General features: G+C 34.6%; 1 protein-coding gene across 5 annotated transcripts in view; it reads right to left on the bottom strand.

The window, feature by feature from the left end:
* Positions 1 to 2,265: 2,265 nt before the first annotated feature.
* Positions 2,266 to 14,810, bottom strand: part of ASB5 (ankyrin repeat and SOCS box containing 5) — a 40,110-nt gene continuing 27,565 nt past the window's right edge. For 3 of the 5 annotated variants that reach the window (XM_066317575.1, XM_066317576.1, XM_066317573.1), the window contains 7 exons: positions 12,504 to 12,571; positions 9,299 to 9,378; positions 8,164 to 8,271; positions 6,665 to 6,815; positions 6,398 to 6,532; positions 4,224 to 4,415; positions 2,266 to 2,872 (listed from right to left, as the gene is read on the bottom strand). In XM_066317575.1, the coding sequence (XP_066173672.1) occupies positions 2,745 to 2,872; positions 4,224 to 4,415; positions 6,398 to 6,532; positions 6,665 to 6,815; positions 8,164 to 8,271; positions 9,299 to 9,378; positions 12,504 to 12,561 (852 nt within the window). In that variant the 5' untranslated portion in view covers positions 12,562 to 12,571 and the 3' untranslated portion in view covers positions 2,266 to 2,744. The remainder of the gene's footprint in view (positions 2,873 to 4,223; positions 4,416 to 6,397; positions 6,533 to 6,664; positions 6,816 to 8,163; positions 8,272 to 9,298; positions 9,379 to 12,503; positions 12,572 to 14,810) is intronic. The other 2 variants (XM_066317571.1, XM_066317572.1) reach the window with 1 other exon arrangement.

The raw sequence follows: 14,810 nt of genomic DNA, 5'->3' as shown, positions 1-14,810 counted from the left end.
GAATTTAAATATTACACTACTTTTTTTTTTCCCTTTTTTTTTCCCTGAAAATTTCTTCAAACACTTTTTAACTGGCATAAAAAATCATTTATATGCTTTATATTAATTTACAGCTTTATTGTAATAGTCTTTAAAAGTGCTCTCTCTGACCTGGGTCAATGTTTGCTTCAGATCCTGGTTCCTAATATTTTAATATGTAATTTAACATTTATTTTTCATGCTCATCAGAGTCTGAGTTGAGAATTCAACTCATCAGAGCCACATTGGAATAGGGCCCTTATAGCATGAGAACCATAACAAACCTGTTTCTTTTCATTTCTGGCTAAATAAGGGATCGTTTTTGGAAGGGATGTTACCAAGCAGTAACACTAGGTATTGCACTGCTCTGTGTTTTTGGTATATGACAGTAGCATGAGCTGATCTGCCAGAGACCTGTTCCAGTGCATAGTCCTGCCAGGCCAACCACATCCATTCCCTATTTAGTTTGTTCCTGTCACATAATAACAGAAGCAATGCCCCATCCAACTCAGCTCAGCTTGCCAAAATGAACTCAATTTTCACATAATTATCTGTTAGCACAAGGTGGAAGTTTATTTTGAAAAGTGCCTCTTGCCTGAGGTCAAAGTAATGGTATTACCACAAGCCAATTTCTTCTGACTAGTTTTCTATTCTGTATAATTTCAGAAAAAATAATTCCAAGTACCTGTAAACTACAAAGATGGTCTTGTTTGCTCTTTGGATGGTGGCAGGGATCAGGGGCAATGGTGGGAATAGATATTGCAAATGCCACAAGAGCATGAACACACCTGTTTTCAGTGAGATTGCTTTTGCACTCTGGTGTGACTCCCAGCAAAACTTTTAAACATTATCTAGTTTTGTTCTGAACAGGTGTTTTGCAGAATAGCCATGTTTGCTCCAAACTGATATAGATGTATAGAACATGAGAGCTTCTTTTGTCACTTTGTTTGAATCAAACTTGAAAAGTGATATGTACACCTGAAGGTGAGGTTCTAAATAAGCTCATTCTACGTGGCAAAGTTCACCAGTGCTGTGGGGGGCTTGGCAGTTCAAAGTTGGCTTGTTTGTCAAAGTAATACACAGTAATGGTGTTGTACCTAAAAACACAAATTGCTGCTTTCTGGATAAAAAACAAAACCCACTACACTCACCCCAATACAGACTCAGGATATAATGGACTCCTAAGTAGCTCCTCATATTTGCATTTGACTTTCATTTACAAGGACTCTAAAAAAGACCCCTAACCAGAGTTTCTGCAGGGAACAGAAGCAAATTAAGTTTATTTAACACAGTGTCAACATAGCTACATTTTTATTAGGTGTATATAATTTAGCAACTGAGTAAGCATTCCTCTTTGTGAAAGCTTCCTCTATAGTTAGTTCCTCACTTAGCATCTTTCCAGTAGAAACATAAATACTGAAAGTAGTCACTGAAAAGGAATGGAAGAGGATGAATCACCAAGGGCAAATGGCAAGTTTTCAGGTGTCTCATGCTTTGGTTTGCAGGAACTGAGTATCAGTCACTGGGAAAGTAATCTGTTCTCAAAGGAGCACCAAATGAAAAGAGGGAAAGGAGGAGCTCTGTATTTTCTTTTATTCAGATCACATCAAAAATTCAAGGACATGAGCAAAGCCTTAGGGTTTTCTAATGTCTCTTGTCACCATTCCATCTCTGGCTAGAGTTGAACAATACCTTTTCACAGAAATGCCTGCTGGAGTATTCTGGGAATTTGCAATAGGATTTTTGGAGCTGGGTAAATGTTTACAAAACAGGTAGTAAGAGAAGTAATGTCCTTTCATGAGTGGTTCCAGCTCCATACAGAAAACTGTCATTTTTGAAACCTTGTATTCACCTCCTGAACTCCAGCTTGAAAATTCAGTATCTACATCTCCACTATATGCCTTCAGAAACCTCACAGATACTACACATTAAAATATGCCTTTCTCTGAGGCAAATAATTATTTAATATGCCCATTAAATGCTTGTGATACAGCATTGTTACGAAAAGATAAGGGAACTGCCCATATAATTCTGTTTTACAGGAGGATATCGAATGTATCTCCACATTAAGGCTTTTGAGAAATAAGTTACTAATTGTACCAATAAACAGAATTCTATAAAAAACTAAGGTTATGTTCACATCAATTACAATTACAATTCACAGCACAAGCAATGAGGAAGAGTAAAGGAAGTTTCTCACTGTGATTAATGAATTGTCCATATAAAGAAAAACAAAAAGGAAAATAATTGATGTCTAATTTTTTTATTTTTATCAATGCATATAGTGCACCCATTACCAAGTATTTTTAGGTACACGAACAACAGAAATTTAAAAATACATAAAATATTGACTCCAAATGGACAAACTTAACAAATAATAATGAAGAAATTCTTCGTGGTTCAGGCATGTCAAACAGATTTTAAAACATAAACACAATTAAATTTAACAGCACTAAAGCTATTAATGGTTAAGATAAAGTTATACAGTCATGTCCCAGAGCATCAGCACACTTATTCAGCTGGATTAGCACCTTGGCACTAGTTGCTGAATGGCTCCCAATTACTATTACATTACCAACACCAGGTGTCAAAGATACATTTTTTTTTAAGCAATATGCAAAAGGCTTTTTTTTTTCCGCCCAGCAGTACTTTAGATAAAATGTACAATAAACAGAGAGAAGAAAGTGTACTCATTATATTTATGTTTCTAACAATTGATTATTATGTTATCTATACTGTAAGAAATTCTTAAGTATTGTTGGCAACTGGAGTTGTGGAACAAGATGTAGTCTAGCTCTTCCTATGTAATTTCGGATACATAGTCGGCAGAGCTGACAAAGAGAAGATGGTGTGGCTGCAAACAATAAAGAAAAGAGTTTAATTGTACCACTATAAAAGCCAGCATTTTGTTTTACAGCAGTCTTGCCCAATAATGGAATTTCTGAAAAAAACATTAAAAAATGTTCCCATTTTGCAAATTTGACCTTTTTCTTCATTCCCTTTCCTTCATTGCCTTTCTGCTTTCAAAGATAAAGACAGCTGCTGCTTAAAACTTAATAAAGGTTAGAATAAAGAAAGCAATACAAGGTCAGTTTTTTTTTAAATTACAACCAACTCCTGGAAAATATCTGATGTCAATAACTTTAAAAACTGTAGACTTCTTGTTTTGGGTTCTTATTCACAGCACAGATTACATTCCTGCTACAGCACTAGTAGCTGCACTACCAATGCATCACTGCAACAAGAATAAGCAGGCAAAATACCTCGAGATCCTGGGCCATATTTAGTGTCTTACTAGTTAATCACAATGTCTTTATCCCTCCTCAAAATGAACATTTATCACCCACTCCTTCAAAATGAACACTGCTGTTTTCTCTGGACAATAAACCTATATCTGTTTCATGCCATATAATTTTTTTTCTTTGCTCTAAACTTTTAAAAACACTACTAGTCTTGGTACCTTTGTGAAACCATGCAGGTTTTAGAGGGGTTTTGTTCATAATATTCAGACTACAGAGTGGTTTTTTTGGAGGAAAACATGAATCAGTGTTATTTGTCATCTCTAAAGAGATGCCCATGGCTATTGAAATTATTTCAGTCTCTTGTGGCTTATTTTTACATTATATATAGTTCTGTCTGAACAAGTACAGTTCCCTTTGGAATATTGTCTCTCTCCAAAGCATAGAGACCTTTAAGAGGTTTGAGGGACTATAAACTCTTTAGTCTCAGTTTTTTATAATTTTGTAAAGAAAATTTAGAAAATTAATCTTCTTATGCTTTTTGCCCACAATCAAAATAATTTGCTTTATATGCAATATATATTTAAAAATATTATGACAGCTGACCAAAATGAAATACATTTTAACCTGAAATTTAAATACCCTGTTCCTTTTTAAAAAGGTCTGTAAAAACCAATAAAAACGTATCCCTAATGTCTACTTATGTAAACACCCAATAAACATATGACAATACTTTTTCAGCTTGTATAAATTCTGATGCTGCTTGGTCAATGGGCTCTGGCCTGAGATGTTTATAGTTAGAAAGGAAATTACCTGAATGCTCATATATTCATTTCATACAGCACAGTGTTACCTTCTATAATGGGTTGTTTGGACTGTTAAGTTGGGGGTTTTTCTTGGTGGGTTTGGTTTTTTTTTAATAATACAAGTTATTTGCTGTTTCAAATATAAACATGTAAAACTTACCTTCGTGGAAGAGCAGCAGTCTCTCCACTAAACTGCTTGGGGCAGCTAAATCAACAGGCCTCTCAAAATCTGAATTTTTGGCATTTATGTCTGCCCCAAATTCAAGGAGTAAGTTTACAATCTCTGTGCTAGAATGCTGGGCAGCAGCATGGAGTGGAGTTTGCAGATGCTTTCCTTTCTGCACGTTGGCACCTGGTTGGTGGATGCACATAAAGAGACGTAAGAAGAGATTAATTGAATTTGCCATTAAGAAAGATGAGGCTACAGAACAAACAAAAAAAAAAACCCACTGGCCTGAAATGCCACAGTTCATTTAGCCACTTTATTAATTTTATTTCATAGAACTATAATCACATCAGTGTTTTGTTTGAGTTTTGTTTTTTTATCCTAGGTTGTATTTCCTAAGTATTACCTAAGCACAACCAGATAAAAAGGTATCAGGTACCAATCAGGTAACAGGAGCATCACTGTTGCCTAATCATAAAAAACCCCACTTTTTTTACACATTTAAGAAATTTTTCACTACATAAAAAATGTACTTTTCTTGTTTATGTCTTAAAATCACTAAACTGAAATTTCATATGTATATTTTTGTATATTCCAACTCAAGAAGGAATCTTGGACGCCTTATAATTTTTCACACGTTGAGGCTGGCAAAGGGTTTGAAACAGACTCCCATCCCATGCAACCTTATTTATTAATCTATAAATTTGTTTTAATTTTAATTAAGGTGATACACACAGTCAAGAAAACTAATAGGGACAAAACCCCCAAACCATTAATTCTCCCAAATCCATGGGTTCTAATTATTACACCTTTATATTAACAGGTAATTGTCAACATGGTTTAAATTAAAATGGGCTAAATTTTCAATAATGCATTCATAATCAAGAAAAAAAAATCCATACAAGAGATAAACTAAACTAGCTAGTATGGAAGAATTTCCCTTACAGGGAAACTATTGCTTCATCTAAAACCCAGCCTTCTTCATACTGACCTTGTGAGACCAAAATTTCCTTCTGTACCAACTTTACTCCCTGAATCAACACCTTTTGCATTTTAAATAATGCAAAAACAAACAATTCATTTGAGAAAAGTAATTTAATAAAGTCACAGGTCTAGCAATTGGATCTGAAACCTGAATAATTCACTGTTCTTAATGTTAACAATTTGAGCATGCTTCCGTAGTACCATTCTCTTGCTTATTTCATTGTCTGTCTGCTCTTTAACTTCTAGTACATTCTCACAAAATGATAAAATATGAAAAAAAATAATTTACATAAGTCGTATATTCTCAGTTTACATACCCTTTTCTACTTCAGGGCACCAACAAATATAGAATATGCCCTTCTGTTACTGTCTTTTCTGTATGTTAGTATTTGAATCCCAAAATATGTTATTTATACTTTTGCTGTTCTTAAACATAAAAAATCATGACAAAGGATAATTAATCATCTAAGGAGATGGACTCAATGAGAAACATTTTAAGTACTTGTTTAAATTCTAAATATAGCATGCAATCAACTAGAAAACTATTCTGGTGCAATGATAGCGAGGCTGAATTATTCATATATACATTTTATTCCTTGTTCTGCAAGATGGAAAAGCCCTATATGCAAATACCTGAAACACAGCAAGTTGTCTTTCAGCTATGCCAGTTGTGTCCCCTTGCTGGACCTTGCTGAAACAGAGTAAGCCTTCAACATCTCTTACCCATTGATTAAATAATTAGGATCAGATGCCTTTTACCTCACCTCTTTCCTCTACAACTCAGCCTCTATGCATCATGAAAAAATCTGAACTTGCTGAAGAATGAAAGTGGGTGGGACTTCATTGCTAAAAGAATTTGACTGAAATCTCTATGATTACTATATAAAATTTCTCAAAGCTCATGTTTTACCCTTGGTTTTCCACAAAAAATTAATATTTATAAAGCTGCAGTATGTGCAGAAAATTTTGAGCCTTCATTCTTACTGGTCTTACTTCCTTTTTTCCTCTTATGCTTACTATGGCACCAAAAAATTAAAATTTACAGTACAATCAGCATAAACTTTGAGACAGAACCCTGCAAGCAAGGGTTGCAGTTCAGTTTGCTGAGCACAGCGGACTTCAAAGGCAAGTACAATATGCTTATTTTACAGACCAGTAATATTTCTATTTAAATCATGACATACCTGCATAAAGAAGCTTTCGAATACAATGGATCTGCTGTGAAACACAAGCTACATACAGAGGTGTTCCTAAATGAGGAAGATCTTGGTCAACATCTATACCCCAGGATATCAGAACCTCCAGACATTCACTGTGACCTGTCAGGACAAAGCATGACAGTTTGCTCGACTTCAGTGCGCTGTCTCATGAACAAAACCACACACATTCTTAACCTTCTGACTGAGACATTGCTCAGCTGCTCCAGGTTTTCTGAAGAGGTAATTCCTTACCTCTGCTGGCTGCTTCATGTGTTGGTGAGGGCAGACAGGACTCCCACTGAGCTTTGGCACCATACTGTAACAGGAGCTCAGCACATGCTGCACTGCCTCTCGAACAGGCATTAAATAAAGGTGTCATTCCATCAATTGTTGTAGCATTTACCTAGAATATATAAAATCTATTTACAAAAAGAATTGAAAAAAAAAGAAAGGCAGATTTTTAAACAGGAAATAGTTCGAATTTGCATTTAAAAAAAAAAGTACTAGTTACAATAACAAGTTAACTGACCAGTCCCTGTGAAACTGTCTTCCTCTTACCATGCTTCTCAGATGGGATTAGTTTACTATTATTCTTGTTAAAATATGCTGGATAAATACACCTGGAATACTAAAAAGCATATATTGGTATCTGGACAGCAAATAATTTTCAAAAGTCATTGCACAGAGCTTGTTTCACTGATACAGAAAATTTACACTTTGCATACTAACGGGATAAAGGGATCTTCTCTCCACAGCTCTGGCAGGAATTGAGGATTATTTGCCATTTTCTTCTGTAGTTTTAGTCTCCAGGTTCAAGTGATACTTCACAGAATGGGGACAAAGCTAATAGCATACGCTCACTCTTTTAATACCAATGTCACCACTCTTCAACTGAGTATTTCCAGTGTGAGAGAGTAAGGAGACAAAGTAGGCAACTGAGCTAATAGTACTAAGGGAAGGAACACATGTATGAGGAGAAGGCCTTCCAGGACTCTGACCTATCTTCTTTCATGCATTCCCCAAATCCAGAAAAACACTTATAAATACTAAAAATTAACCAGGTGGGGAAATGAAACTTTTTCTTAGAGTTTTGTATCTTTAGAATCCTTGTGCTAGCTGAAGTAGGGAGAAATTGAATTTGGAAATATCTATCTTTTTTTTTCTTTTTCTATAATAATACAGAGATATTCCACATGGTTCTGAAAACTGAATTTAAGAACAATAAATATTTCTGTTAAAAAGATCAGAGACCTGGGAAGCTATACACTTGACCTCTGATGTCAGCAGACATTGCACTGAAAGTGATCTGTAAGTCCCATTTTCATTTTGGGATAAAAGATAAGACAGCCTGTGTCAGGAGTACAGAAAAGAGACAGGGCTTTTTTCTACTCGGACCAAAGAAGTTTAAGAGCACACAGGTCCAGTGTGACAGCTGACATTCTGAAGATTAAAAGAACAGTCTCCTGAAAGCCACTCAAAACAAGAGGAACCTAGTAAAGTAGAGGAATGCATTCCATATTTTAGAAGAGAAATATCATAAGGAATACTGCTAGCAGATTTGCTTCAACTCATTACTGCCTCAGCAGCTGCCCATCACTCTCATTTGGTAGCATTCTGGTAGCTGGAATTACATGAGATGAGCACACTCAGTAAGTTAATTAATTACATTAAAATCAAGGAATATATCCTCCTCAGCTAAGCCAAGGTTAGAATTGGACTTCGTATAAAAGAAAACAAAACCAAAACCTTACATTTGCTCCTGCTTCAAGGAGGATTCTTGCACAGCCTACATGATCTCCCAGGCAGGCTTCATGGAGTGGAGTTACTTGGTCAATTGTTAGTGTGTCTACATTGTATCCCTAAAACAGATGTGAATGATATTTAAAGATCAGACAAAACCTTTTGAAGAGTGGTTTCCTCACACTACTGTTCAAATGAATAGTTTACAGTACTCCAAATAGGCTTAAAATCTAGCTTGCAATAATAAATTAATCCTCAGTGAGCATTTATTTTTAATCAGAAATAGGCACAAAATATGCAGACTGTTTAGATGCACAGTGACAGGGCAAAAAGCAACAGACCCAAGTAAGAACATGGCAAATTCCAAGTAGCTACGTGGAAAAAAATTTAACTGGGGGACCGTGAAACCCTGAGACAGAGGAGGGAAAGGATGGTGCATCTCCACTCTTGGTGATCTTTAAAACCCCACAAAGACCGGAGTCTAAACTCTCTTGTGATTCTATCATCCTGTGGTTTAGGGTCTGAAATACCCAAAGGGATTAATTTTACTGGATTGATAAAATCACCAAGCTTTCTAAATTTTTTGCAGTAGATGTTGTTTGATTCTTAAGAACTAACAATTTTCTCTACCTGCTTTCATCAAATGTATTCTACAGTATAATTCTTCAATATTGAAATAGCTAATAGGACAATATTGTAATATTTAAATTTAACATTTACAATCTCACACTTTGATATCAGCAAATTTTTTTAAATGACAACAATGCAAAACCCAGAATCTTTCAGCAATTCTTCCTGTTAACTAGTATGTTTTTAGTCTTCCTAGCTTTATTTACCCAAAGGCGTAAAGCAGTGAATCTATAGATTTATACCATGCAAGAGGGGAAGACTGGCATAAATTTAGACACAATTTTAGTGTCTTTTTTTTTTTTTTTTTTTTTTCTGGGGGGGGGGGGTTAAACACACTGAGGAAATATTTTAAATAGTAGCTTATATCTTATATATGAAAAATCCCTAAGTACGTATTGCTCTGAAAAATTCAAGTGAAAAAAGCAAAACAAAGCACACTAAATCTGCATTAGTAATCTATGCAGGGAAATTAAATAACATTAAAAATTAAAGCAATTGTAAAAACAGAGGCTTCACCTGTGACAATAAAGTCTTCAGAGAAAGAAGACGTCCTTGACTGGCCGCTTCATGCAGAGGTGAGCGATCAGCCCAAGAACCTATACAATAACAACATTTATTGAATAAGCTGTAGGATTTAGAAAGGGTTTAGAATGCACAAAGCAAAGCAGAAAATATGATGCACAGAATGAAGTCAAATGTCCTATGAAATTATTGTTTTTCCTCTTTAGAGACACGAAGGATCAGTTTCTAAACAATAAAAATGTGATCTATTATTAATGGTAAACATCTCTAATAAATCATTATGTGGCCCACAGAACAAAATATTGAGATATTGATTTCAGTAATCTGATTTAATAAATTCATTAATTACCATATTCCACTTCTATTTTAGCATTGCCCATTTTTAATACACATGACTTTGTAGCTGGAATATAGGCATTATTTGAACTTAAACCAGATGTGAAGCTGCCTGAAGAAGTCACAAAGAAGCTGGTGTATATGAAAAGCAATGTAGAAATCTTTATGTATGGTGAGATTAATTTGAAGCTACTACACAAGTGAAGGAGAGAAACACAGAATCACAGTAAAAATTTACTATAGTAGAAATAAGATATAAAGTCTAAATTCTCATTCCATAAACTATTAGGCCTAAAAATAATTAGATATGTTTACTGTAAAGGTTTAGCCTTTATTTTCATTTATCACCCCCAAATGAGATAGGTGAAAAAAACCAGTAATTCATCACCAACCCTGGTTAACACACATAACCCTCCATACCTCCCAACCCAGCTAAAGGAGACATCCTGAAGCTCTTGCTGAAGGACCTGCCCTTTCCTCTAGAAGACTGCACACTGACAGTCCCTTCCAGCCAGCCAAGGTTGCAGGCAGAACTGATACTGAATTATGGCAGGAGTTTTGAAAATTCACTTTTGAGAGAGTGTGCAAAGAAGAAACATCTTCAAAATGTATTATGAATTATCAGTATTTATTCCTCTAAGAACAAAATCACTGGAACTGTAAAATACTAATACAATCTCTTGTCTGAGTTATATCAAGCCACCCAAATACCTGAAGAAACATAGGGAGATTTAGCCTGGAATGATGAACTGGTAACATTGGCAGATGACTCTTCCATGTGCTCAGGTTTGACTCTGCCATGGACAGAGCCAGCCACTGCATTTACTGCCAAGGCAATGAATCTGAAATGCCAAGGCTGTTGCTCAATCACTGGCAGTCATCAGCCTAAGCTCTAAGATAACTATGGCCCAGAAATAGAACCTGTTTCTGTTTCCTATTGGACTCACTCTGTCCAGTAGGCTGTTTCAGAAAGTACACTTTTGTTTACTATAAACAACCCCCTCAAATCACACCAAGAAGGATGAAAAGATTAATGCTGCTCAACCTGAAAAGAAATTAGGGCCTGGTTAAAAACCTATGAAGTATAGCACAATAGAAAAATGTAGATAAACCCTCCATTTTCCTACTGGTGTTAGCGAATGAGACTAAAACTTATACAGACATATGACTGCATCTTAGAGAACATAGTGCACTTTGTGACTCAGCAGTACTGAATACTACTGAGATCAAAAACTTGGCAAAACAAAAGCAAAGATGATTAGTTGAATTATCAAAAGACTACATAAAGCTAATCACAGAAGTTTAAAAATATGAGAGTAAGGTTTTATAAACTTGATTTTAAAGAGATGTCTATTATGTCAGAGTATCCTGTATGTGAGAAACTCCTTGAAATCTTTCATCTATGGCAGTAGATGGACTATTGGCAAGATCCAGCTTCCAATACTCTGTTAGAATTATTTGCACTAAGCTCTGGTGGTCATCTGTGTGTGCACATATACACACATTATTTCCTGTACTTTTTACTTTAGGTTTAGTTAATGTAAGGTTTTGAAATTCTTATTGATATTTTGAATAATTTAAAAAATCAAAAGCAAAACAAAAAACCACACAAAGCCCAAAACAAAATATAAAACAAATCAAATAAACAAAAACCCCAAAACAAAAAAACCCAAACAAACAAACAAATTTAAAAAACCCCACACATAAAGTGATTGAGATTTTAAGGGCTATTATACATTAAAAAATATTTGAGCTCAGAAACCTTCATGGTCTAATTTTAATGAATTAGATCCATTAAGTTCTTCTGCTGGTGGCTGCAAAAAATTCCTCAAATTTAAATCTATATTTAGAGGTTGCTTTTGGTATTTTGTCCCCCTGTCTATATAGATGAGAACCCCTCTCTCGACAGTTTATCCTACTCAATGCAAAAAAAAAAAAAAAAAAAAAAAAGAAAAAAAAAAGACATAACTGATTATGCAGAAAAACATGTTATAAAATCTAAGAGTTACGAAGCTTTTATGCCCATTAAATACACTCACATTTCAGACTGTTTTGAAGCCATGTATAAACACAGCAAAGATGCAGATAGGATCTGAAAGCAACAATTTTTCACCTTTATTCCCTTCACCTGCTTCCATCCCGGATTGATCAGAAGAATGTCTGTTAATTACTCCAGTGACAGTTGATAACCAAATTATGCCTAATCCTTTTATGAGCTCTGGTTTGCACCTAGACCCACCTTATACCCCTATCTTCAGGCAGAGACATTCAGCAGCCAGCTGTTTCTGATAAATCCATAAAATGCAAAATACTTGTATCATCTCTACTACAAATAAAATCTAAAAGCAAAATGTTGCAAAACTATTTTGTGCCAACCAATTTTGGAAAAGGAAAACTCACATTCCAACTGATTTGTTGATACAGTAATTCATAGACATTCATCATTAAATGCCACAGGGACAAGAATATGTTCAACATAAATATTTATCATAAATAAACGTCAAAGGGGTTCTTAAATTCTTTCTCTGGATTACTGCCTTCTGCTAATCTACAAATTACAATGTCTCTCAGAAGTCATTAGCAAAAATACAAACACTTTCATTCATTGTGTTTGTAACAGCAGTATTTGCAAACATAGTCCCTTCCAAAACTGATAATGCATTAATTCCTACCAATACTGTCTCTGATGATGGTGAATACTAAGTATCTCTAATTATATACAGAAGCCACATTAGTTCCAAGTTCTCTGATGTATGGTTTACCAGAAGGGCAAACTATTACAAAGCATCATTGCTTCGTAAGCTTAAACAAGAAAAAATTAACAGTGAAGTTAAAAAACAAATTGCAAATTATAATACAATACCTAAATCTCCATCTCCCCATGGCACTTCCAACCAATTGCAATTATAAATCCTACTCATTTCTTTCAATCTGGAAAATAAAAAAAATTAAAATAATAATAAAACCTGTTCTTGCTAGTTGAACCTGTTCTTAAACACTCTGGCTAGGTTTGGAAGATCAGCAGCTTCCTGTAATATGAACTTTCAGCAAACACAGTTTTGAATACAAGAGTGTGTACAAGTCGTCAGTTTCTTATGGCAAAGGACTGCTGTCCTTTTTTGTCAATTTTTCACATTTCTTTCTTTAACATAACAACTTCTCAAAGGGCCAGTATCTGTGCATTGGCTTTCCAAAACAGATTACCTGGAATTTCAACACAAGAGAAACCCACAGTGAAATCAAGAGAATCTTGATATAAATAAACTGCAAGGCAAACTCCATTTTTAACCTCATGCAAAGAGATAGAGTTTTTTATCCTCAAAAATCAGTATCAGTACGCAGATTATAAGGGAAGCACTGCCAAATGTCCCTATGTTATTCTACTACTAACTCATCATACATCTAGAAAAGAAAAGCAAACACAACCTGAACATGTTTCAAATGCTGTTTGAGCTATATGTGAACTGTGTTTTTCTTTTAGTAGTTCACTATTCCTTTGCTTATGCTCTAAAATATTCTTCAGTTGTTGAATTGGGGCACTGATAGCTATTCTCAGCAGTGAAAATGTCTAAAAATAGGGATTTGCAGTTCTGACTTTGATTAATTTCTAAGTCATTAATGTTATTTTCCACACATTTCCCTACAGACTTCACTCCTTTACATCTACCTGCAATTATCAATAAGCTATTCCTGCCATTATAATCACAGTAGTAAAATACTAAGTAAAAACATTTTCACAAGTCTTTTCTTCCCATCGTGTTATTCCTTTTGAATTTATTTCTAAAAATCTGTGAAATCTCTAAAAAAAACCCCAACAAAATATCAACCCCCAACTCAGTATAAAAAGTACATTAACGGTTAGATTTTCAAAAGGAGGACTGGAATGAATTAAGTTCTTCTTGCTGACTTAATTGGGGGAGTATTTCTACCAGAGCTCAGCAGTTCAAAAATTACTGCTTTACAGCTAAATAGATCGAGTCCCAGTCATCAGAAGAAGCACTATCATCAAAAAAGAATTGAAAATAGAAGCCTGACATAGCTCATTACAGAAAGATGAGAAACACAGAGTATTTGGAAAGCATTGCAGCTAATATTTATTTCTGCAAAACCAAAAATACTGTATATTAAGACAAGCACTGCTACCTTTTATTCTGAGTGCTTTGGCTTCTGGCAACAGAGAGGATCAATAACTAAAGAGAAAAACTATGCAGCATCAGAGTCTCAAGATCAACAGAATCGCTTCACTTCAGTTGTTGAAAGTGTCTGATATTTCGTAAATCTAATTAGGTTCTAACAGATTTTTACTGTGGCACTATAAAATTACTCATTCGTCTAAATCCCTTGTAGGATAAAGAAGCATGTCAACTACTTAATTAGTATGTGATGTTGAAAATCATTGAAAAAAATCTTCAGTGAAGGATTTAAACTTTAAGAAGTGCATCTATGATGCTTAACTACCATGACTAGACGTGACTAGTAAAACAGAAGCCATTTTTTCTTTAATAAATGAAGTTTAAACAGTCAACAATGAAGAACTCCAAGAGAGCCAGAATTAACACTAGAGATTATTAAAATAGATCTGAAAGAGAAGATGTATTTCAAGTGGCATTTATATATGCCATTTCAATATTTCAAGTAATCTGAAAATTCTCTAACAACTGTATAACTAAATATCCTATATGTATATATAAATATATTTATATATTTATATATAAATATATGCATACAAACAATGAAAATTTGATTGGTTCAAACCAGTATACTTTCCAATGTAGGCTTTCACAATCTGGGGGCTTCATTCCAAGTGTAAATGGTAACAAATACCTACTCCTAAAACCCATACATAGTAAATCTACTTTCCCACACAGTTCTGTCTGTGATGCACTCGCACCACATGACTACACATTAGTTTTGCCATTCCAATGTTGCATTCACTGAATGATTTAGTATTCAAATTTTTTCTATCCCCATATCTAGTGGGATCTCTTTAAGACATGTCATCCAAGCTAGAAACTCACTGTAACATTGTAAATTTCCTACTGCCTTTTTCATAATATTGTCCCAATAACAAAAGAATACTTCAACTCCCCTGCTCAAGTTATATCAGAACATCATCCATTTATACTATTTTATAACTAAGACTATAAAAGACTGAATTTTGATGCTTGAA

This window comes from Sylvia atricapilla, chromosome 4 (assembly GCF_009819655.1).
Source record: "Sylvia atricapilla isolate bSylAtr1 chromosome 4, bSylAtr1.pri, whole genome shotgun sequence".
NCBI classification, from domain to species: Eukaryota; Metazoa; Chordata; class Aves; order Passeriformes; family Sylviidae; genus Sylvia; species Sylvia atricapilla.
Note: the sequence above shows the minus strand (reverse complement) of the source record. Positions and strands in the feature narration are given on the sequence as shown.